The 26,253-nt window shown below is 39.8% G+C and overlaps 1 protein-coding gene across 1 annotated transcript in view; it reads left to right on the top strand.

Annotated features, from left to right (window-relative positions):
* ELL2 (elongation factor for RNA polymerase II 2) overlaps positions 1–26,253 on the top strand; it is a 78,002-nt gene that overhangs the window by 29,106 nt on the left and 22,643 nt on the right. Inside the window, exons 3-4 of the mRNA XM_008052202.2 lie at positions 15,069–15,190; positions 21,344–21,507. Coding sequence (XP_008050393.2) covers positions 21,423–21,507 — 85 coding nt within the window. The 5' untranslated portion in view covers positions 15,069–15,190; positions 21,344–21,422. The remainder of the gene's footprint in view (positions 1–15,068; positions 15,191–21,343; positions 21,508–26,253) is intronic.

Below are 26,253 nucleotides of genomic sequence, written 5' to 3'. Positions count from 1 at the left end.
CCATCGATCCTTCTGCCTCAGCCTTCCAAGTAGCTGGAACTACAGGCGCGCGCTACCACACCCAGCTAATTTTTTGATTTATTGTAGAGATGAGGTCTCACCAAGTTGCCCAGTGGATCTCGAACCCGCGGGCTCAGGCAATCCACTCACCTCAGCCTCCCAAGGTGCAGGATTACAGGCTGAGCCACCGAGCCTAGTCTTGTTGGTAATTTATTTAAGTCAGTTTTCAGATGAGGAACGGAAGGTGTTTGAAGGCATTTCATTTCCACTGAACAGCAAGATGATGCTGACTTGTACTTCCACAGCTGTTTGAATGTTCTGTGTTTGGTTATAAAGGAAAACTTTCTGCTAGGGCTGCTTGGTATTTTGTTTTGCTTTTCATCTTTCAGAGAAGATAGTGTTCTGGTCTTTCCTTAGTGAACTTGAATAGGATAATTATGAATCCAGGATTAATTTTGGATAAAGTCTTACATTTCACAATTTCTGATTCTGTAAAAAATAGCTCTAACCTCTTTCAAAAATGCTTAAGGTGATTGAGTCATGAGGGCAAGTATCAATGATAACCTAAAATCTAATTGTTATTGTTTCTCTGATCGAAAAATAAAGTGAATGAATATCTTAAAACTATATAAAGCACACACAAGAATAAAGGTGAATAATAAAATGTGCCCAATAGTGAAAAACAGTTGGTTTTGTTTAGTTTCTTCTAGTATTTTCTTTGTTTACACATATTTTAAAAATTATGGTCAGTGTATTTATTGCTTTTTTATATTCTGCTTTTTTCCATTTAGCATATATCATGAGCATTTTCCTATGTTATTCAATAGTAAAAATGACTTTTAAATAGCTGCCTAACATTTCATTTTATGGATACACTCTCACTTAGCCCTTCTATTACATATATATACTGTTATATATACATATAACAGTAGTGATAGGATAACATCCTTGTGAAAAATCATTATTTCTGTCCTTATTTCCTTGGGACATATCCCTAGATGTGGAATTTACTAAGTCAAAATACTTTTAAAGTTTTTCATAACTGTTATCTCATGATTCACCATACCCTACCTCCTCCCCTACCCCCCAGAAAGCGGCTTTATATCTCCACAGCTGTTTGAAAGTGCCTGTCCTAAGCCATTTCCCTGGTCAATATTGAATGCATGTTTTTTGAACTTAAGTTCATCATTTGATAATGTTTAAAAACTGTGTGACAGTGTGATTTGCTTGATAATATCTGGCATAGGTAAAATATTGCAATGTTTTAAGATATCATGACGTCTCATCTAGTGTCTTGCTGTCTCTACTTGGCATTGCTAGGAGTGGTTTTGAGTTTTTCACTTCTTTATATTATCATGTATCTACTAATATGCTGGGAAGAGTTTTTCTTTTCTTTACCATTGTTTGTGGTCCTAATAATTTAGTGCTTTTGAGTTTCCAGCTTCATCTTTAGATTCCTGTCTTTAAAAGAACATTTTAAACTTCCTAGGAAGCCTGGTGGGGAAGGGCAGTGTTATTGGTAAGGGGATAAAATGTCTTACTACCTTATATGGTTTCACTGTTTTGTGGAACCCCGTGATATGTGCAGTTCTACCTCTTAGCAAAATTCAGTAACTATCTAGAAGATAATCATGCAAAAATTTAGTGATAAATTATTTAAATATAATAATTGCCTTAACTTTCCATATGTAAATCTTGCCCAAGTGTTTTTTTATGTATATGAAGACATGGGTTTGATAACTTTTCCAGTAGCCTAACCAGACCATTCTTAGAAATCTTTTCAGTCCTGTGTTTCTTTCTTTTTTTTTTTCTTTTTTTTTGATTTGGAGTCTTACTCCATTGCACAGGCTGGAGTGCAGTGGCATGCTCATGGCCACCCCAGCATCAGCCTACAGGGCTCTGGCTATCCTTCTGCCTTGACCTTACAAGTAGCCAGAACTACAGGCGCACACTACTGCGCCCAGCTAATTTTTAATTTATTGTAGAGATGAGGTCTTGCCAAGTTGCTCGGGCTGGTCTTGAACCCACAGGCTCAGGCAATCTACTCGCCTCGGCCGCCCAAAGTGCTGGGATTACAGGCTGAGCCACCGAGCCTGGCCCAGTCCTGTATTTCTGACAATTATAAATCGGTTTATCTAAGAGACTTGACAGGCCCTCTTATTTATATCAGACATGCCAAGTCTCCTAGAAATCAGAACTGCAGTCTGTAATTTAGCTCTTGATGCACTGTGCATATCTGTAGCTTTATACGTGTGAAATCAGAAGTAGTTTTGCTTTCTCCAAGCTTGAAGGAAATTAACAACTTAATTTGACATATGAATACTGGTCTATATGGAATGGACTGGACCCTATCTTTGTAATATATTTTCAGAGTAGATGTTTGGAAAGAGATCTATAAAAATAAACAACTATAGGCTTTATTTATTTTTAGGGCTACCTATAATTTTGACACAAGAAACCCCACAAACATTGTTTTTATTATGAAGATCAAATGCTTTAAAGTCACAAAGCTCTGGTTCCCCTGAGAACCCTTAATTCTATTTTCTTTGTTTCTTTGTTGTGCTATAGCTAGTATCTGGGACTCTCGGGGGATATGAAGGCAGCATATTTTTTTTATGGATAGGGCACTTGGGAAGCAATTTTGCTCCCCTTCTAGAGGAACAGCAGGTATCTCTAATTTTACAGCCTCCCATGGACATCTATTGTGGCTGATTTGTTCTTATACCTTATCTTTCTGTATTTTGAGTTTAGGACAATTAGGAATATTGCTATTCTTTTTCATTGTTTACTTACTTTTTCCAGATAGTTTCTTCGGCTTCCATTTACACTGACGGTTAAGATATAACCTAGACTTGTAGGGCCTTTTGCAGCTACCAAGGATTCAGAATGAGTATAATCATCTTTTGGTTATCCACAGGGCACTTACAAGTCCTTGACCATTTGAAAATTACTTTAAAAATCAAATACATCATTATACTAAGGAAAGCATGTGTGTACTCGAATCAAACAGGTCAAAATCAGAGTGAGAGATCCCCAGTATTGTCTTTGTATCATCAGTGCAAACATTTTTTTTGGCATGTAATACATGCTGGGCATTGTGCCAGAACCTTCGATGGTTTATCTCTGAACTTCAAAACAACTTAGGAGGTGGGTAGTATCTTTATCTACATTTTACAGATGAGGAAACTGGGGTTAAGTTACTTGCCCAAGGTAACACAGATGGTAGGTTGTGGAACCAGGGCTGGCCACTGGGCAGTTTGCTGCAGAGCCCATGATCTAACACACTGGATGCGGTCTGTTCCAGCTGCTCCCTTTTCATCTGTGAGTAAAGAGAAGTTCTTTACCCTCTTGAAGGAAACTGTGGAGGAAAGAACAATGTAGAACTGGAAGTATGAAGGGATCTAATACTAAAGAAAGCGTTTTAGAAAGGAGGAAGAGCAATTCAGCAGGACACCATGTTCTACCTTTATTATTCTTCAAGTACTTGACGCTAATTCCCATCAAAAAAAAGGCACATAAAGGTGCATATTTTTGTACACACACTTGCAATTTTCATTTAAGAGGTGACGACAATTTATTTAATAAAATGATAACCCTCAAATATTTGTTGCTTTCTTGTTGCTGTTTCTCCTTCTGTAGCATAGACCATGGTTTTGTGCCTTTGCTCCCCAGGGAATTGTGTGATGTTACTGCAGTGTCTGCTTCAGCAGTCCCAGTCCCTCATCCCTGTCCCCAGCCAGAGTGTTTCTGACTCTATTGTAATACATGGTCTGTTTCTCCATAAGATTTATTTTGAAAAACCATTCTGTAATAATAAAACAGAAAATTAAGAGCTGAATGTACCCCAAATCTATGTAGAAATATTTTTCAGACTTAACTAACTGTTGTTTATCTTATTGAACTTACAAGTTTTCATGGTGACATTGATTGGGTTGGGGTGAAACCATGTGTTTTGCAGAATCTAGGGCCTTGGCCACTCTTTGAAACTTCTGTTAATCTTGAAGACTCACACCTGTCAAGTCCCAGTCTCTCTCCTAGATTTACACAACTGCTGCTGACTGCCAGGCACGATTTTGAGGCCTACTCACATTTGCCAGCAGTTCTTTCTGGCATCATGCAAAAAGAACTTTCCTCAAGACTCCAGTAGAATGGGAAAGAGAGAAGATTAGCAATGAACTGGAAATTGCCCTTCATATTTAAGATTTTTTTTGTTCTTTTAGAAGTTGTGTTTGTGCTTTGATTCCAAGAAGTAAACTATTTTTTAAAACAAAATTTTGCTTCCTACTTGACCAGAAGAATTACTTAAATTTAAAGTTATTTAGTGTGATCTCCCTAAGTTCTTTAAAATGCAAAGTGGTTTTAAAGAGGTTGGGTCATATTTTCAAATGGAATTTGGTGAGGCCAGAGTATTCTGTATTTTTTTTTTTTTGAGTTGTAGTTTCACTCTGTCGCCCAGTCTGGATAGAGTGCAGTGGCATGCTCATGGCCACCCTAGCGTCAACCTGCTGGGCTCTGGTGATCCTTCTGCCTCAGCCTTCCAAGCAGCTAGAACTATAGGCACATGCTACCTTGCCTGGCTAATTTTTTGATTTATTGTAGAGACGAGGTCTCACCAAGTAGCCCGGGCTGGTCTCAAACCCACAGACTCAGGCAAACCATTCACCTTAGCCTCCCAAATTGCTGGGATTACAGGCTGAGTCACCAAACTCAACCTCTGTGAGTATTTTAATATAGACTTTTAAGAAAGAAAAATGTATAATATAAACTTAAGTCCCACAAACCCAGGAAACCTCTTGGCCTAGGTTTGGGGGCTAAACACAGCACAAGAGAGGTCAGAAACATTCTTATTCTGATGTTTGTACCACAAGACAGGCAGTTGTACAGGCTTTTTTTTTTCCCTCCCTCTTCTTTCATCTTGTTATTTATGTTTGCCTGCTCTGGGGGGCCCTGGTTCTCCACAGACACTTCTGTGATCTGTTTCTAATGCATTTATGATTTTTTGATATTCCTGGCATAAGATTCCTTCTGAATGAATTTGATTCCAATTTTCTTCAGATAAATCCAGCAAATATTTATCTGGTACCTACTCTACTATGTTCTAAATATATATAAAAGTGAGTAAGATAATGGCTCTCACCTTCAAAAGACTTACAGACACACACATAACTACTTAACATGCAGTGCAGTGAAGGCAGCAATAGAGGTGTGCCCCTAGGGTAAGGAGATTGTCGGGAGCCATAAAAGGGGTTCCTGAACCCACCTTCCTGAGGAAGCAAAAGCCTCCCTGAGGGAAGGACTCTTGAGCTTCAGGATAAGTTAGCCCGAGCTAAGACAAGAAGTGTGGGCACAGACTGGTGTGCTCTGGCACCTGATACCACAGTATTGTTGCTAGAACATAAAATACAAGGTAGAGAGTGAGGCCCAGTTAAACTGGTTTAGTAGCAAGAGTGCTGGCCTACTGGGAAGAAATCTTATATCTTCTATTAAGCAGCTTAGATCTATGGATAGGTAGTAGGAAGTTGTGAAAAACTAGGTGACTCTTGGGCTCAACACAGATTGACATCTTTTTTAAGAATAGTTTTGATAAAAGCTGAATGATTAGAGGATGGGATTGAGAAGAGACCAGAAGTGGAGGCCAGAAGATAAGCTGTCAAAGCAAGAGGTGATAATTGAGCTATTGCGGAGGACAGAGATGAGAACATTCACTTAAGAAATGATTTAGAGCCAGGCTTGGTGGCTCAGCCTGTAATCCCGTGCCTTTGGGAGGCTGAGGTGTGTGGATTGCCTGAGTCCACGGGTTCGAGACCGCCTGGGCAGCGAGACCTCATCTCTACAATAAATCAAAAAATCAGCCAGGCGTGGTAGCGCATGTCTGTAATTCCGGCTACTTGGAAGGCTGAGGCGGAAGGATTGGCGGAGCCCAGCAGGTCGAGGCTGCGGTGGCCGGGAGCGGCCACTACACTCTAGTCTGGGTGACAGAGTGAGACTCCAACTCAAAAAAAAAAAAATGATTTAGAAGGCAAAATCAGTAGGACTTATGGTTATTTGGGTGTTGAGGGGTACAGGGTGGTTAGAGAGAAGAGTCGAGGTTGACTCTTCAGGGTGCCAGGAGCCTCAGGAACTAAATGAATGGTGGTTTATTAGACAGTGTGTGTTTGTGTGTGTGGTGGTGGAGGGGAGCATTTGGGGGTCAGATGATAATTTAGTTTATATCAGCATTGATTCTGTGGGGCATATTTAAATTTTGGAAGAGACTGATTAATAAAATAACAATGAAATACAGCTTTTTGATGAGTTGCTGAACTCAGTGGAGGTTTTAGTTTTTGCCACCAAAGAAAAACTTATGGCTTAGCCCAGCCACAACTACATTTTGAGCCTACTATTTAGATTCTCTGGAAGGCTCTCTCACTTCTTTTCTAAAAGCCACTTTGGCACTTGGTTCAATTTTGCATCCATTTTTAAACCATTTCTGTCTTCTCATGCTCCGTAGTCTGTATACCTTTCCCTTGAGGTAGTACCTCTAGTGTCTGCTGCTCTTTCTGTCTTTCCCCTGTCAATAACTGTCATCCCCCCTTTTCCCTAAAAATACCCAACTACACCCAGATCACACTCAGACACCTGGTTGCTTTTAAATAATTTTTAGCCATGAAGGTACAAAATGAGTCATAACAAAACTCCCTTTGAAGCCCCTTTTCAGCTGCTGAAACCAACATTGGTCAGTGGTACAGTATTTAAAAATAAGTACACCTAGCCAGTTAATTAAGGCGCCATTAAGGTGCTCATCATCACATCCAAGATAGTATATATTTATTCACATGTGTATGTATGTATATATCTATATGTGTGCATACATACACATGCATATAGTCATACAATTCTATTCTTCCAGGCAAATGCTTTGGAGTCATTCTTGATTTCCCTCTTTCATTCCTCATGTTCAATATGTCTACGAATCCTGCTGCCTTTACCAGCAAAATGCATCCCAAATCCAACCATTTTTCCCTATCTTCTGGTAGCTCTTGGATTTCTTTCTCCCTGCCTCCCTCCCTCCCTTCTTCCCTTCCTTTCATGTCTGTCTTGTTGGGTTCTCACCCTGTTGCCCAGGCTGGAGTGCAGTGAGACAATCAGGGCTCATCGCAACCTTGACCTCTTGGACTCAGGCAATCCTGATACCTCAGCCTCCCGAGTAGCTGAGACTACAGGCATGCACTACCATGCCTGGCTAACTTTTTTCTTTTCTTTTTCTTTTTCTTTTTTGTAGAGACAAGGTCTTGCTATGTTGCCTAGGCTGTTCTCAAACTCCTGGGCTCAAGCAATCCTCTTGCCTCGGCCTCCCAAAATGCTGGGTTTACAGGCATGAGCCACCGTGCCCAGCTCGCTCCTGGATTTCTATAACATATACATGAATATACACGTATACATTTCTATACATATACATGTATATCCATGTATACATTTCTATACGTATGTCACAATAGCAGATATCTTTGTCAGTTTTATTCACTAATATGTCATAGAAACTTAAACAGCACCTAGCACAGTAGCACTCAGTTAATATTTGTGGAGTAAAGGAATTGAATGACACAGTTAATCAATGTTACCGTATTGGACACACCAACATATAAAAGATTGGGTTCATATTAATAGAGAAGCCATATTAAAAAGAGCCAAAAATTATTCAAGGCAGTTTTTTTAGTTTCAGTTATGTAGCAGCTGAGTATATGGGTGTATTTGATTTTTTTAAATTAATGTTTTACTTCCATAGATATTATTGCTTACTTGTAGTTTCAATTAAAATTAGTTTTGAAATGTTGCCATCAATGATATTTTCTCCGAAGTGTTCATAAATTTAAAATAATATATTAGGGATAAGAATGCAGTTCTCAGGAATAACTTTTCTAGTGAGACTTGTAGAGGTAACATTTAGAAATAGGAAAGCTCAGTATTGTGATGCTCTAGTCTTTAATCTAGAACTACTTAAGAAATTCTAAAACTGGATGTAGATGAGCTTGTACAGAATAATAGAGAAAGTTATGCTACTTTAATTTTCTTAATACACATCTTGCTAAAGAGGAAGAATGCAAGGAAATAGACTTTTTTTTATCCTGAATTGTTTATGTGAATTGTTAATGTGAATTGTTATATGATCCAAATTTTTGGATAACTGTCAATACTTCTCTTTGTGCTAGAAAAATGTGAAATTTTACACTACTCTCCTTAGAAAAATATCTATCATATGGAAATTACTGGATTCTCCACCCCCTGCCCTTCCCGAACAGTAGTAATACTTAGCTCTTACTGGTTTCTCTAATACTTAACTTTTCTATTACCAGAGAAGGCTACCCTCCTCTTCCTACTCCTCCACCCCCCAGCATTGGTTTACACATCTGGACTGATCTGAGAGGCTTTTTTTCTCTTCCCTAAACCTATAATATTGGGCCTAAAGTTGTAACTGCAACTCTAGTTTAAAAAATAACTCTGTGGCTTTCAGGTTGAGGTTTCTATTTTCTGTTCTGATTCTAGATTACTCTGCCCCTAAACTGTGGAACCTGAATAGTACATGCAAATATATTTCTCTAGCTTAAACTGTATTTTCCATATTGTTAGGAAATCACAGAATCATTAAGAGTCTGGAAAGAATTTAAGAACAATGGAGAATTCTAGTGTTTAAATGTTTGCAGCAAGTTTTATGTATATCCAAGCTAAGAAATACAGTCTATCTATAGTCAAATAATAGATATATTAGTCAAATAATATTAAGCGATGGCTGGCCTCCTGGGGTACTAGAAGGATGGAGGAGGTCGGTTCTGAGGTCACACAGCTTGGAAAACTTTGGAAGGAAAGGATCTACAGCAAAGAAAGTCGTTTTGTTTAACCCAACATTCCCTAAATTTATTTGGGGATAGAACTCCTGTTTCACATAAAGAAACTTTTCGGCACACTTTGGAAATGCTGGTGGAAAGAAAGCAGACACTTCAGTCCCAGGCCTGGGCATTAATCAACATTTTCATTTGTTCAACAAATAATATGTATTGAGTGACTGCTTTGCCATGCAGCATTTGAGGTCCTGGCAATATATTCAGGGAATACAACAGACAAAAGCCTCTTTCCTTACAGAGCTTATATTCTAGTAGTTGGAGGAGAGACTGTAAACATAATATGTTAGTTTATAAGTAATGAATGTTTCAGACAACTGTAAAGCAGGATAAGGGGGGTGAGAGTACAGGGATTGCAATTTTTAAATACGTGCATAACCTCGAACAAGTCGCTAATTCTCTTTGTTCCTAATCTATAAAGTGAAGAAATCAAACTAGATGATCTTGGCCCTTACAGCCCTGTGGGTCCGCTGTAAGATCAGGAATTGTCATGTCAATCCATGGTACTGTTGGTTCATGAGTATCTCATTGAGTGTTTACAATCACCTTTGCAGAAATAGCTGGATATTAATGTTTGTAGAATTATGGTCAAAGAAAAGCTCCGTTAAGCTTAAATCATTTGTAATTCCTACAAAAGAATAAAACATTTAAATAAATGGGGGGAAAAAAAAACTTCTTACTGGTTCAACTTTTAATCCAGTGTATACCTCAATCCAATATTGAGTAGAAAGTATTTGACTTAAGGGTAGGAAACCTTCAGTAAAGGTACCAACAGCTTTTAAGCAGATGTTAGCGTACACATGAGAAAGTTGCTGCAGTGTGCACACTGTGCTTCTGCCCCAGATCCTTATGTAAATAGGAGGTCCGTGACTTGATGTTGAAATGACCTTTCAGACAGTGTTCCATTGCCACATGCCCTAGCGTGTATCTGAGAATAATTAGATGCTTTGACTTACACATCTTGGTATACAGTGTTTATGTTAATTATAAATGTCTCAAAGTTTCCTGAAACTTTTTCTTTGTAGCTTTTTATCGAAGACAGACGAGTTTAGAAGGAGGGTTGTGGATTGTGGTCCTAAGCCTTTGATTTTCAGTCTCTCATTTTTGGAATGAAAATTAAAATCTGCTTTTCCACTTGCTGAGACATGGTGGTATATTTTTATATTCTTCATCATGAATAAGAAACTGTTTGGCATCACAGTGGTTTTTTTTTTTAAGTACTTTTAAAATATTTTATTTGTAAGGCTTTTAGCTAAGCGTTCAAAATCGTAAGTCTTTAACTAGAGTGTTATTCTCTCTGACCTGTAGAAAAAGTATGAAACACTGTTACTAAAATTGAGAAGTTTCTATCTCACAGAGGGATATTCTCCCAGGGTAGTTTGTAGTTAGACCTCAGAATTTATTTCCCATGGTGGTTAGCCCAGTCCCCAAAAGCTGACACTAGGCCTACCAGTAGCAGTCAGTATGTTTTCATTTCCCCTTCCTCATAGTCCATAAATTCGAAGACAAGTTCTTCAGCAAATGCTTCATAACCATTTTGGAAGAAAGGAATATCTAGACAGGCTGTGGAATAGTTTCCTGTATATCAGAGAGGTGATGGTATCCACAAGTTCCTGCAACTCTAGCTCTCTGAAATGGCTCTAGATTAGACAGGGTCTGAGGCCCACTCTAGATCTGGCCTTCAGCAGTCCCACAGGCCCTGATCCACTCTGAGATCCCCACAGTTTAGTTCTGAGCCCCTCTCGCCTGACTGGCCTAGTCATCATACATTACCTGCTCTTTCCCTAAGTCTCCTGCTTTCCTGCCCATGGGTCAAGCTGTTATACAGCCTTACCAGCTGTAAATATGAGCACAGCTTTGTTTACCTATTTCGTTCTTTTTTGTAAATTTATTTTTAAGTCAGAGTCTCACTCTGTCGCCCAGGATGGAGTGGCACGCTCATGGCCACCACAGCCTTGACCTGCTGAGCTCAGGTGATCCTTCTGCCTCAGCCTTCCAAATAGCTGGAAGCACAGGTATGCACCACCATGCTTGGCTAATTTTTTTTTTTTTTTTTTTATGGTAGAGAAGAGATCTTGCAAAGTTGCCCAGGCTGGTCTCAAACCCATGGTCTCAGGCAGTCCTCTTGCTTCAGTCTCCCAAAGTGCCGAGATTACAGGTGTAAGCCACTACGCTTGGCCGCATTTCATTCTTAAGAATGTACTTGACCTTTGGGAGGCTGAGGTGAGTGGATTGCCTGAGCCCGTGGGTTCGGACCCGCCTAGGCAGTGAGACCTCATCTCTACAATAAATCAAAAAATCAACCGGGCGTGGTAGCGCATGCTTGTAATTCCGGCTACTTGGAAGGATCGCCGGAGCCCAGCAGGTCGAGGCTGCGGTGGCTGGGAGCGGCCACTGCACTCCAGTCTAGGCAACAGAGTGAGACTCCAACTCAAAAAAAAAAAAAAAAAGAGTGTACTTGAATATTGATACAAACATGCTTTGTATCTAATTTGTACCATCATCAAGAAATTAGATGTACTAAATCTGTAGACTGTGTAATTTAAGCTTTTGAAATTTTAAAGATATAAAATATGCCTGTAACACTTTGCTCTCAAAAAACTTGAAATTAGGGCAGCCCATACCATCTGCATGCTGCTGCTCTGGAAAACCATATTTGAAATAACATGGATACTTTATTCACTTAAAATACCATTTTTCGCCGGGCTCGGTGGCTCAGCCTGTAATCCCACGCCTTTGGGAGGCTGAGGTGAGCGGATTGCCTGAGCCCGCGGGTTCGAGACCCGCCTGGGCAGCGAGACCTCATCTCTACAATAAATCAAAAAAAATCAGCCGGGCGTGGTAGCGCATGCCTGTAATTCCGGCTACTTGGAAGGCTGAGGCGGAAGGATCGCCGGAGCCCAGCAGGTCGAGGCTGCGGTGGCCGGGAGCAGCCACTGCACTCCAGTCTGGGCGACAGAGTGAGACTCCAACTAAAAAAAAAAATAAAATAAAATAAAATACCATTTTTCCCTCCACTTCTCCATTGACTTCTAAGTCAATGAATCCAAAATTCTGACTTCTCTTCTAAGAGAATGTCCTACCTTTTCTAATTAAAAATTTGTCAGCCATGGCCCTACTGACATTTTGTACCAGGTAATTCATTGTTGTGGGGACCGTCCTGTGTACTTGTAGGATGTTTGGCTGTATCTCTGGCCTTGCACTACATGCCAATAGCATTATCCCAGACCAGATGTCCTCTGGGGGACAAAATTGCCCCTTGTTGAGAACTACTGTTTTGGGGTTTTTGTTTGTTTGTTTGTTTAGTTTATTGTATTTTAAAGATGTGAGGTACAATTCAGGATTAGGTACATAAATAGTCTTTGTACAGGTAAAGATTGGACCTCACTTTGGTCTCTACTTCACCTGGTTTGAGATCAGGTACCCTTATTGATGAATTGTGCTCCCCGCTCCTCCCCTGTCAGTTTCCCACTACTGCCAATCCCTTTCTTATAGTGTTATGTTAATTGTTCAGGGTCTACTTATGAGTGAGAACATGTGGTACTCAGTTCTTTGTTTCTGAGATAGATCACTGAGTATCACTGAGTATTACAGACTCTAAATCCATCCAAGTTGCTCCAAAGTTCATAATTTTGCATTATTCACAATAGCAAAAACATAAAACCAACCATGCTGCCTATCAAAAGTAGACTGGATTAAAAATGTATGTGTAACACAAATTTCAAAATAATCTGGTGGATACATAGCATGGGTTATGTTTGTTTGTTTGTTTTTTTAACTATCTTTTCAGGCTGATTCTTTCCTGTTCTGGTACACACACACACACACACACACACACACACACACACACACACACATTTTATATGTATTTATATATAATCTGTAGCTTTAATTCTACTCAGGAGATGTTTAAAGAACAAGAACATGAAAGCTTTCTGTGTCCACTCACACTGTAATAGTGTGAGGGGTGTATACAAAAAACAATTCATACCAGATATTTTTGTTATTGAACTATCTAAATTAGGCTAGACTCTAATTATCTGTGTGTTTTAAAAAATAAAGTGAAAAATGTATAGAAAGATAATTTTTTATTTTTAAAAAGTATAAATGTTACTTAAAAAGTTTGGAAGATTGAGTGGTTTGGAGAATGAGAAAGGAAAAATCCACATTTAAGTAATATAAAGGTTTGCTACCAGCTGAACATGTAATGTTCTATCTAGCAGACATTGGAGCTAAAAAACCCCAGTAATTAAGCCAGAAGTTTTCAGTGAAAGACTACTGTACATTTGCACAATTTGAGTACAAACTAGTCACTCTTGAAAAACAGAAAAAAACTGTATGATTCTACTTTTTCAAATGCAGTTTAGAATCCCCAAGTGGGACAGTCTTCCATACTCTGAGGGATAAAGCATTGCTGTAATCCCAAACCTGAGCTGCCAGAAAGGAAGACTTCAGACCTAAACTGAAGCCAAGGCCCGATACCGAAATGAGATCTCAGCCCCTTGGACAATCTCCCTGATCAGGTGTTGCAGGTCTAGGTGGAGGGTTCAGAGGGAAAGTGGATGAATCATGGCTGGGGAGGGGGTTTCAGTCAGGTATGCATGCCTTTCTTACCTGCCCACCTCCTTCCCAGGCCTCAGGGAGGCTTTAGGCTCCTGTCTGAATGCAGAACCCTGCTCTTCTCACAAAAACAATAGCAGATCAGCGAGTGATGTGACACCAACGTGCAGGTGGACTTCATGTTCTCTTGTGTCTGATGCAAGCATTCCTTTGCTCTGCTCTCCCCTGCTGCCTTAGTATGAAGGAGTCCCCAATGTGTGTGTGCTAACAAGGCGCCGAGTTTGCACACCCAATAAGAAGACTCTACATGAGTCTTCTGAATCTCCCTTGAAAAGGTGTTTTTCTTTTACTTCTTACTTCTTCCCCTTGTTTATTTATCCTTTCAACTAATAGTTATTATGTCTCTATTGTGTGCCAGATACTGCAAATTATCTCCCTTCTTACTTTTTTTTGCTTTCTTTCTCGGGGGTGGGGAGCAGGAATGGTTGGCTCCAGTTCTTTACTGTAGATCAAGGTTTGGAAGTCTTTTAGGTTGAGCAAGTCAATGGTTACAGGGTATCCTGCGGGACAGAACAAGGGCAAGGGTCATCCATGCTCACAAACACATCCATGAGTGCATGTACACACATACATTCTTAGCAGCAGGAGAAGAATGAGAATTATTCTTCTTCCCTGCTTGCATACTAAATTACTGAGATTGTGTTTTGGAGGTGGGAAGGTGTATATGAAATTCTTGCCAATGAATCCTTTTTTAAATTATCACCTAACACCATGGCAGACCCAAGGGAGGAAGGGCTTCAGGCAATAGGAGGGGTGGAACAGTAGAAGGACAGTAAGAATATTCCAGTGGTTCACATACCTTTATCAGGCTCCTACCATGTACAGAAATGTGGCTGATGCAGGGCCTCAGTCGTCACCAGCAGCCTTGCCCTTTTGCTCAGGGAGCTTCCCATCTACTAGGCAAACCAGACATTGAGCAAGAAATGTAGAAGACACATCTGCCGCTTACACAGTGTTCCCTGGCCCTATCTGTGAGCTACCTGCAGAACCTGCAGAACCATCACTGTAGGCTGTAACCCTGTTCTGTACAAATGGGGGTGAATAATGGAACCGTACAGCAGTTGCATGTTGCCTGTGTATGTAATCATGGCACTAGCCTTATGCTGTTAGTTATTCTTCAGGATACTACCCAAAGACGCCAGAATGAAAATGAAATGTCTTTTTACTAAGAGAACAAAAGATTGGGATATATCTCAGAGACCACTTGAACCTATAGAAACAATTCATTAGGGGTCATGGAAGCCAAAGACAAAACTTGGGTAGCTCAAAGGAGGAAGAGCTTTTTAGCAAGTTGACTAATAATGCTTCCATATGAACTGCAATAATCTGCTAGTTTGAAATTAAGAGGGTTCCTCTCAAAAACTAATAGAAGTGACTACTGACAGCTAAGGGTAGAAAATAGAAATAAAAAATGTGGTGAGTTCATAAACATGCTTGCCAGATTCCTATAAGAATGCATATCAGGGCAACTTGGGTATAAAATTATTATCACTTGAAAAAACAGTAAGTCAGTCATAAGCTCTTCTGTGTCACATTTATAATTTGAGGTATTTTTCTCCCCCCACCTTTTAGCTTGTCAAAATTCCCAAAAATGATCCTCTCAATGAAGTTCATAACTTTAACTTCTACCTGTCAAATGTGGGCAAAGACAACCCTCAGGGCAGCTTTGACTGCATCCAGCAAACATTCTCCAGGTAAGTGCTTTTCAAGGTATGCGGAAGGGTGGATAATTTTTACTTAAGGAGGTTTTAGAAAATTAATAAAATACCTAGTAGTTACTCTGTAAATATTTACTAAATTGAATTGCAGAGCTCATTTATTTATTGGAAAAATATTAAGCACCTACTGTATACTAAAATTATATTTGTCACTGGGATACAGTAACAGTAGTTCTAAGATTTTTAACCTCATGGGGGCTTTTAAAGTGCAGGAAATATTTTTTATCTATAAAACAGAGTTTAAAAAAAATAAAGACAATTTGAGGATTTAAGGAGGTTTTATTGATTGCATTTAAATAAGAATACCTTATAGCTTGGAGGATCACACTCAAGGGTAAAGGAGGAAAACATACATCTTGCATGTCCTCTTTCTTCTTTCCTGTTCAAGCTTTGTTTTAAGGGAGAGTTTTTTTTAAATCTTGATTCCATAGCAGCATGGAAAGTAGAAATTAACCCCAGTTTAGCAATTTCTTCTTCTCCCGATTAAAAAACAAAAGGAGGAGGGGGACAAGAATACACAACCCTGGGTACCATGGAACCCTTATCGACTTAGATCCTCTGTGAACAATAGGCCACTTGTTTTCCTCTTCTTTGCTTTGGTTGTTTCTGATTAAAGAATGGGCCCTTGAGTAGGGGGAGTTTGTTCTGTCCCTGGATAGAGATTTGGGATCTCTCATTTCCTTAGTGTGTAAGACTTTGACACTGGCCTAGAGGACCCCATGCCAGTTCCTCTCTGTGGCTTATCTGTGTGGTACTAGAAAGTGCAAGCACTGAGCAGGCACACAAGGCAGAATACAAAATGAGCCACTTCACTGAAAGAGTTTTAAATTTCTTTTCCCATTTACGGTGAATAAGTACTTTTTTATTTGTTTTATCTGTCTGCCATTTTACCTGAGTATATGTTAATTTTCCTTTTGAAAATTATCTTCAAACTTAATTTTTTGGTATAAATTGTAAATATTCTAGATTATTAGACTTTTTTGTGTTGTCCATTGTGATTGCCACTGGCCACATACGGCTATTTACATTTCAATTGATAAAAGTTAAATAAAATTTAAAGTTTCATTGCTCATGGACACTAACCACATTTTACATTCTCAGTGGCTACATGTGGCTGATATAGTGAACAGCACAGATATATAATATTTCCACTATTTCAGAAAGTATGTTGGATGGCACTGTGATATATTATAGAATCTCCAAGTATAAGTGTCTTTGGTGATGGTATGAGCCAACCCCTTCATGTTACAGATGACTTCTTCACATTTCTGTAGCTGGTTGGTTAGTGGCTGGGCCAAATGAGAACTGAGCCCTCCTAACCCCCAACCCAGTATTCTTTGCATACCATATAGGTCACATTAATTTCTAGTTGTGGTGTCATCATCTATGGTGCTTGTCTTTAGATAGTTATTTTATTATAGTGAGCACATTTTGACACCGTTGAACTATGTCCCCTTATTAAGGAGTTTAATTTCCTTTTCAAAACCAGTCATATCACCATAAGTAATACAGCTTTATCCTTACATCATAAACACTGTGTGTTTATTTCCACCCTCCTTGTTTGGAGAAGGACTTAAGGTCACTTACAAAACTATACACGACGCAACAAGAAAACTGAAGCAGCTATTGTAAGAAAGTTGGGGCAAATGTAACCCTTTGGTAATCCATGGTGCTTTATAAAAGGGTGTCATTTGGGTATAATTTGAAATTTGCCACTATGAAAACAAAAGGACACAAACTTTCAGTCCTCAACCTGGCAAACAAATCTGTCTGTAATCTGGCTGACTTTTCTATTCAATTTCATTCCATTTTTCCCCTGGATCTTGCCTGACAATAGTGCACACTCCCCGAGGGAGGCCCTGGCTAAGCTCAAAATACATTCTCAGTAAATACATGTTCAACAAATACCAATTAACTGGTCTCCTTTCTTACCTACATTTTTAAACCTTCTTGCACCTCACTTTTCACATAAATGGAAGAAATTTCATAGTCCAAATGGCCTTTCAAAAATTTCTTAATTCCTACCCATTCATAGGCTTAGTAGAAATGTGTAGTTTGGGGCAAATAGCATATAGTAATGTACACTCACGCATGGGAAGCAGTGAACCAGGCTAGCGAAAGACTGCAGGAATACTTAGACACATTTGTCCAGGTATTTAAACTTTCAAGATAACTTGGATTAGAAAGGATGAGTTACGAATTCCAGAGAGTTTCATATTACCTACAGGGTTTAGTTCCATTTTGTTTTTGTGTAAAGATCTGTTTGCCACTGGGTGCAACGGCTCAAGCCTGTAATCCCTGCACTTTGGGAGGCCAAGGTGAGAGGATTGCCTGAGCCTGGGGGTTTGAGATCAGCCTGGGCAACTTGGCAAGACTTCTTCTCCACAACAAATCAAAAATTAGCCAGACATGGTGGTGCATGCCTGTAGTTCCAGCTACTTGGAAGACTGAGGTGGAAGGATCACCTGAACCCAGCAAGTCGAGGCTGCGGTGACCATCAACAGTGTACCACTGCACTCCAGCCTGGGCAAGACTCCAACTCAAAAAAAAGATCTGTTTGCTGACTTTAAATGGTATAAACCATAACTTCATCACAACTGGCAATAGGTTTAACTTTTTCTCACCATGTACATTGCCTAGTAAATAATAGGGAGAGAAGTTAAAATACAAACTTCCTTCCTCCAGACCGACTTTCGCTCTACTGCGGTCACTTCCTCCCATTCCCTGCTCCTTCCCTTCTCCCCATTTTTCTCTCATTGTTCTTATGGCATTCAAATATACTCAAGTCTGTTTCATTAAACAAGAAAATAAAAACAACAACCTTCCTTACAGTCCTCTGCCCAAAGTCTGGCTTCAGTAACCACCATTCCCCAGAAATTGCTCCCCAAGGGGACAGTGACCTCCTTGCCCCTAAATCCAGTAGATGCTCGTTGGTTTCTTAGTATTTTGAACTCTGCTGCTTAAAGCATCTATTTCAGTGGCTTCCATGGCATAGTACTCTTCTGGTTTCCCTTCTGCCTCTTTGGCTATGGCTTTTTGGTCTCATGTGTTCTTTTCTTCCTGTTTCTTTATTTAGTTATTTTTCTCTTTTTTTGTTAGTAGAGGTCTCATTCTGTCTCCAGGCTGAGTACAGTGGCACAATCGTGGCTCACCACAGTCTTGACGTTCTGGACTCTGGTCATCGTTATGCCTGAGCTTCCTGAGTAGTTAGGATTACAGGTGTGCACCACCACACCCAGCTAATTTTTTGTGGGGTTTTTTGTGTTGTTGTTTTTTTTTTAGTTGGAGTCTCACTCCATTGTCCAGGTTGGAGTACAGTAGCATGCTCATGGCCACCTCAGCATCAACCTGCTGGGTCCCAGTGATCCTTTTGCCTCTACCTTCCAAGTAGCCGGAACTACAGGTGCACGCTACCACACCTGGCTAATTTTTTTAATTTATGTAGAGATAAGGTCTCGCCAAGTTGCCCAGGCTGGTCTCGAACCTGCGGGCTCAGGCAAACCACTTGCCTCCATCTCCCAAAGTGCTGGTATTACAGGCTGAGCCGCCCAGTTCGGCCTGATTTTTTTTTTTTTTTTTTTTTTCTGTAGAAACAAGGTCTTGGTATGTTGCTGGGCTGGTCTCAAACTCCTGAGCTTAAGCAGTCCTCCCACCTCAACCTTCCAATATGCTGGGATTATAGGTGTGAGCCACCGTGCCTGGCCTAACTTTTTAACACATTAGTGTTCTTCAGAGTGTTCTCTCCTGTGAGACACCTTTTCTCCTAAGACGCCTTTTCTCCTCATTCCCTCAAATTCACCATCTTCAACACTGAACTTTGCTTTCTTCCACCCAACACTATCAGTAACCTGCCCTGTATTCAGTGTTTCACTAAATGGCAGCCCTATTTACCTGGTAACCTGGACATGGTTAACTGCCCTCCCTCTCTTTCCCCCATGGCTAATCACTAACTAATCTTGTCAGTTTTGCCTCCTCACTGTCTGTCTATTCTGCATTCTCATTGCCCTCCACTGGTTCACGCCATCAGTCAGTAGCCTCCTAACTAGGCTCTTCCTCTTGCATTCCCTTCCTCCCAGTCTAATTTCCATCCAGATTGAGCTGTCTCAAAAAATACAAATGAGATGTGTTCTCTCCCCTGTTTTCAATAAATGTTATCTTTGGGATAAAGTCCAGAATCTGTAACAGGATCCACAAAGCTCTATGTGATGTATTTTCTGTTCCCTCTTCAGCCTCATCTCTAATTGTCCATCCCAGCATTCTCCAGCTAATATGGAAACCTTCTCCTTGCTCTTCCTGGGCCTGCCCAGGTTGGTTATCCTCTAGAACACTTCAGTCCTCCCTCCCAATTTGTCCAGATGAGTTTCTAGATCAGTTTGGGCATCACTTACTAGGAAGTCCTTCCTGGACTTTCCCTGAGTTGTAATCTCCGGTTGGCCCATCCTTGTCACCCATTATAGAGCTTCTTGAAGGAGGGACAATGTCTACCTTGGTCCTTGTCACAGCCTCTATTCTTCTCACATTGCCAGGCATGCCATCCCTGCCCAATAAATATTTGGGAGATGAATAAACTGAATTTTTAAAAAATACCACTTGTAAAGACAGTTATTAGCAATTTACAAAAATTTGATCAACACTTATTTCTTAGTATTACAATAGCTACGTCCAATTAAAATTGGAAATAGAGGATCAGAGCCTGTAGTGTCACTTTCATTACTTTTATATTCCTGTTTGTTTTAAGGTTATAGTAATTTATATTTAAAACAACAGTTATGGCTGTTACCCTGATCCTCCTAATATTAGCATATTTCTTTGAAACAGCCATCTTCTGGGTCCATGTTAATATTCATGATTCAGTAAAGGTTTTAAAAATATTTCTGCAAAAATCAGTATATGCCTTGAACTTTCTTCAACATTTGTTATAAAAATAAGTCATCTTAGCCGGGCTCGGTGGCTCAGCCTGTAATCCTACGCCTTTGGGCAGCTGAGGTGAGTGAATTGCCTGAGCCCGCGGGTTCGAGACCCGCCTGGGCAGCGAGACCTCACCTCTACAATAAATCAAAAAATCAGCCGGGCTTGGTAGCGCATACCTGCAATTCCGGCTACTTGGAAGGCTGAGGCGGAAGGATCACCGGAGCCCAGCAGGTTGAGGCTGTGGTGGCCAGGAGCGGCCACTGCACTCCAGTCTGGGCGACAGAGTGAGACTCCAACTCAAAAAAAAAAAAAAAGTCAACTTATATAGAGATTTAACAAAGTGGTACATACAAATTCTAAATACTTTCAGAAACGTTGGATTAATAATGCTAAAATAAGCTCTAATGTCTTATAGCATTTTAGCCTTAAAAGTAATACCATATTAAAAATCAAAAGAATTGTGGTAGATTCATTTTATCTAGTCAGTTCTAAACATGCACATTGTGGTTTCACTAAAAGTGAGGTTTTTAACCTTTCTCATATTAATGTGGCTAATTCTTACAAGTAGTTGACTGTTACAAATAGCTGAGTGTGGTGGCTTACACCTATAGTCAATCCCAGCACTTTGGGAGGCCTAGGCAGAAGAATCACTTAAGCCCAGGAGTTTGAGACCAACCTGAGCAACATAGCAAGACCTCGTCTCTACAAAAGAATCAGAAAAATCAACGGGACATGGTGGTGCGTGCCTGTAGACCCAGTTACTCAGGAGGCCAACACAGGAGCATTGCCTGAACCCAGGAGTTTGAAGCTGCATTGAGCTATGATCAAGTCACTGTACTCCAGGCTGTGTGATGCAGTGAGACCCTGTCCCAGAAAAATAAAAAAATCAAAACAGCTGTTAAATGAAAGTAAAACTACAATGCCCGTTAAGCTCTGGCTTTCACTCCAAATACTGACTTTTTTTTTCCCAAAATTTTTGGATTTGGTCTCTGAAAGTTCATTACATTCAATATATGCAGAATTTGAAAAAAAAAAATTGAAATGAAGAAGAGAGGAATTTAAATATTTTAAATAATTTTTACATTGAAAAGTTAATATTAGTTATATTAGGATTGCAGACTTATTTGGAATGCTGATTTTAGGCTTATACAATTCTTGCTTGCCTTTATTGTGCAAAATGAGGGTCATGTCTAACAAAGCCGCTGTCTTACTTGACAGCTCTGGAGCCTCCCAGCTCAATTGCCTGGGATTTATACAAGATAAAATTACAGTGTGTGCAACAAACGACTCGTATCAGATGACACGAGAAAGAATGACCCAGGCAGAGGAGGAATCCCGCAACCGAAGCACAAAAGTTATCAAACCCGGCGGACCGTATGTAGGTTTGTATAGATACCTTTCTCCCTCTTGCTGATTGATTGGAGTAATTCAAGATCACTGTAGGTAAATACCAGTAATATTAACTTAATGAAAACATAGAGATTAGTTTTCAGAACATTTTGGATTACACGTAAGAAACAAAACCATTTGTTCTCATCAGACTGCTAGTAAATTTAAGAACAGATTTTAACATGTTACAGTTTTCCTAAACCCTAAATACTCTGTTGGATGTTTATTATTACTGTATAAATACTAGGAGCTGGTCATGGTACCACATTAAGTTGTAATAGTGGTACCGTTGTGTTTTCTGGATGATGTAATTTCAGTGGTGGACAGTATGGTTCTTGTTTTGCCCTATTGTATGGCTATTTTTACAGCAAAATCTATTAGTGGAATTTATGAGTTGATAACCTTGTTCATTGTTGCAGATTTTTCTTACATTTTCAGAGGATCTTTATAAGAATTTTTGTTGTTGTTGTTAGAAAAGTATAAAATGCTCATAGCAAAGCATTATAACAAAGCATTAAGGTGATGCCATCTATCCGTAAACAGAGAACCTTTCCCACCATCCCATCATTTTTATCCTCAGCTCACTCCTATATCTATCAGATTGAAGGGAAGTTAAAAACAAGACTGGCAGGATGAGTGTCTCTTTGATAAACTGTGACCCTGACAACTTTTAGTCAATTCACATTGATTTTTAACAGCAACAGAGAAAGTTATCAGGAGTGAGGAAGAACTCTTCGAGGCTTGATCAGTTTAATAACACAAGTCACTCTGTAGTACATGATGAAAGGATATTGATATTGAAGCTTAAATGCCCACAAAAAGTTTCTTGAAGAACCAAATCCCTTAACCAACGTCTTTCCAAGGCTGGGTGTAATTCTATTTCTGTATTTTCTCATTACTGATCCAGCTGCAGTACATTCAGCTTTGAGAAACTCCAGTAGTGTCTTTAATAAGTATTTCTTTGGAACAAAGCCAGTGCTCCTGGGACTTGGTGCTTAGCTTAGATACATTAGTTTGGCTTAACAACAATTCATGGCTTCCCCAGGTGTCTATACCTATGGGACCTAGTTCCCTGCCCAGTAAGTCACCTGTAGTGAGATTTTTCACCTGCCCTTTCCTGCTGAGTGAGGTCACAACTTTCAACCTCCTTTCTTTCTCCTTTACCCTCAACATAACTTAATTAATTTTCTGGGCTAGTAAGCTAAATCTCAAATTGTCTTTAAAATGTACAAGATCTGCCACACTTGCATTTAAGTATAAATTATGACTTGTCTGCCCTGTTGCTTTGAAAGTGTTGTTTTACTCTGCCCAGGATCACTATTCTATAAACAGTGAGACAAATTGGTGTTTGACAAAGGAATAGATGACTCAAACCATCAAAATAATTTTTTTTCTTCCAGTATAACTAGATGAAAACTCTCACATTGGTTTATTCTAAAGCTTGAAAATCAGCAATGATGACTGCACCTCCCCACTGAGTGTCTTCTGTGTTCCTGTGTTTTTGTTTGCTTTTGTGGGGTTAGGTGCAGTTCATTTACAGCTTGCACAACAGACTTTTTAACACCCACAATTCCACAGACCACATATTTCCTAATGGTACTGGGAATCTTAGAATTTCCAGAGTTTCTTACAGGTACTCCAAATCATTTATATACATTTTGGAGGTGACTGCAGGAAACTTGAGGTTATCGAAGTTTACATGTGAGCTGAGTTACATCTCCACGATTCTAAGAAGACTTGGCCACCCCTCCACACCTAGCTTCCTCTTGGAACCCTGCAGGAGTCTCTGCCAGCTCAGACAGTCTGTCAGCCTTTTCCTCTTGACTTTGTCCTCAGTGACCTGGCTGTTCACTGTCACAGCACAGTGTCCTTCTCTGGTCTTACATCTTGTCATTAACCTCCTCAGCCTTTTATTCTCTAGGCCAGATAACCCCAGCTCCTTTTGACACTTCTTAATATGGCCTGTATCCCAACCCTTTAATTATTTTATTGCTGTCCTCTGGACAGTCTCCAACTCCTCACCTCAGAGTTCAGAACTGGGTACACTACCTGTAATAAAACTCTCATTCATTCAGAATATGGGGGAGCAAAAGACTCAAGAATCCCCATCGGCTTTTCTTATGTTTGTTTTGATTTTTTAATGTACTTTATGTCTGTTTTGATCTTTTTCTTTGACCCTTATCCACGGCCAGCCCTTTTCCCATGTTTCTTTCCTTTTAGGCAACTCAGTTTGGGTCTTCTGCTCCTCTCAGCGTCTCGTGTTTGGTTCTTTAAAATGTTAGTCAGTTACCCTTTGGTACTAATATGACCAACCCAGCACTTATTGAGTGCTTGCTGTACACAAGGCACTGGTTAGCCCCCTCACATGTAATTATTCATTGGAATCTCATAATCATCCTATGAACAGGGTCATGATTCTCTCTATTTCACATACCGAGTTGTTGGTGTCAGCAAGTAGCAAATGATATGGGTATGACTTCATTAACAAGTTGTTTGCTTTTCTTAAGATAGGAGGAAATATCCATTTAGATCATAATTGACTATATTATATAAAATGACACCAAAAACTCATCTGTGCCAGCTTAAGGTATCTGTAGTGTAAGGCTTCTTTCAATAGTGTCAGCCTGGGTGGAAGGCTAGTGAACACAGTGCCAGTCCCCCTGTGGCGGTTGTGGCATGATGCCAGGTCTCTGACAGCTGGACTAGGGCACAAGTCCAGCTTGAGGGAATAGAGACTGTGCTCCTAGGGGTCTCCTGGCCTCATCACCTGGTAACATGAGCTTCTGTGACCCCCTTTGGGGCTGAAGAGACCAAAGACTATTTACAGGCTTTTAAACCTAGAAAACAATTTTATTCAGTAATATTTCTGCTTCTAATCAAAACATTTTTATCAGTAGTTACATTGTTGTATTATAATCCCTTCCTTTTGTTTAAAAAAATTTCTAATCACCACTGTTTCTAGTTTATAAGTATCTTACGTCTGCTCACTGCTATCTGAATTCTGGAATTTTATTGAATTGCTAATTTTTACATGTACTAGTATTTAGGTGTATAAAATAACCCAACCAATCTAATATCTTGGATTCTGTTTTCATTTTTTCCCTCACCCTCCTTATTTTTGGTAAATTATCACATGTCTGAGTAACCAGACCAATCACCAAACATCTTAATTTTCTCAGATATTAAAAGAAGTGGATGCTTGAACTCAGTCACATCTAAACATCTTTATGGTCCTAACATTTTGTGACTGTTAATTATACATATTTTGGTAGAAAACCTGTTGAAAACATGATCACAAATGCCGAATAGTGGTGATGAATTCCTTTGCAATGGATTATGTATTTAACCATGACAGAGTCGTGTCATCGTCACAAGCCTGCTGACGTTTTTAAAACCTTGGATCTGTGTTGCCAAGGCTTTTGGTCAGGTTCTACAGAACAGAAAAACAACTGCAGAAGGCAGCTGCAGTTCCTACTCTCTTTCTGATGGACTGTTTTAACTTCTTCCTCTCAGATTGTTTACTCAAAGCTATTAGACTGAGATGAATATTTTCACCATCTCATTTTAAATGGAGAAGCTAGACTTGGACTCTTTGTTATGAAACAACGGTTTAGCTATAGTCCCAGACTACCCAACCTGTCAGACCCACTGCTGCCCTTATATAGAGGGCCCAGGGAATTGATTAGCACTTGGGTCTGGGAAGAGAATTCGGTTCTCCCATAGGCTTTATTAAAAGGGCTTTTCTGAAGCAAATATAAAAAATAAAGGCAAAGCCTTTCTTCTGCCCACTTTGAACCTGACATTTTCCTACTTTGCTTTTTTTTTTTTTAGCATCTCCATCCTGTATTTATGTTTTCTTCATCTATAGCCTATCTTCCTTTAATTCAGAGGACTCCTTTTTTTGTTGTTGAGTAGCACAAAAGGGATGCAGAGGTAGTAAGCAAGTGATCCTTGAGTTTTCTTCAGTGGCCTAGTGTGGCTGTTCTTTGAAGCATTTGAGTGAAATGGGTTATCCCATTACTGGCTGTCAAAAGAAAAATGAGGCAAAGGGTGAAGTAACTGTTTTGAGGGTGGGCAGCTTATGGCAGGTGACAGCCTAGCAGTGGTCCCAAGTAAGGTTCCAATTCTCCTCTCCCTGATCAGACTGTCAACTTCTTGTCAGACTTCATACCTACATCCCTCTTAAGGACAAAGGGAACTTCTCTTATTAGTCCTTTGCCTGCTCCTTAGAGGGCTGGGGATAAACCCAGGAGAGCTTGGAGACCTCCTGAGATAAGCATCAGAGGTAGATTAGAGGTCCAGAGGAGGTGGGGCACCTGGAACACAGTGGCAGTACTGTCATCTCTGTTTTTACTTTTATTGGCCTTCCTGCGTGAATTTATTCTAAATAACCAGTCCTAGTGTGTGTGAGCTTAGCTAAAAAGCAGTCTCTGCCCATCCTCCTTCAGAGAGAGAGAGAAAGAGAAGGAAGGAAGGGGTGGGGGTAGAGGGAGAGAGAGATAGAGGGAGGAGAAGGGCTTCATACTCAGTTAATGGTTACAGGGGTTGTTTGTGGAGAAGAGTGAGTTAAACGGATTTCTTTTTTTGCAAGACTCAGTAAAGGGGAGGGGAATGTGGAATGTATAGGATTTTCTAAACTTTTGTGATCCTGACCTTAATTTTTTTTACAAATTCCTTTTAAAATATCAAGGAATCATACTATTTGTTAACACCATTTCAGCCAAGAAACAGTGGATTGG

Source organism: Carlito syrichta, unplaced genomic scaffold (genome assembly GCF_000164805.1).
Source record: "Carlito syrichta isolate Samal-C Ts95f unplaced genomic scaffold, Tarsius_syrichta-2.0.1 Scaffold262834, whole genome shotgun sequence".
Lineage (NCBI taxonomy): Eukaryota > Metazoa > Chordata > Mammalia > Primates > Tarsiidae > Carlito > Carlito syrichta.
Note: the sequence above shows the minus strand (reverse complement) of the source record. Positions and strands in the feature narration are given on the sequence as shown.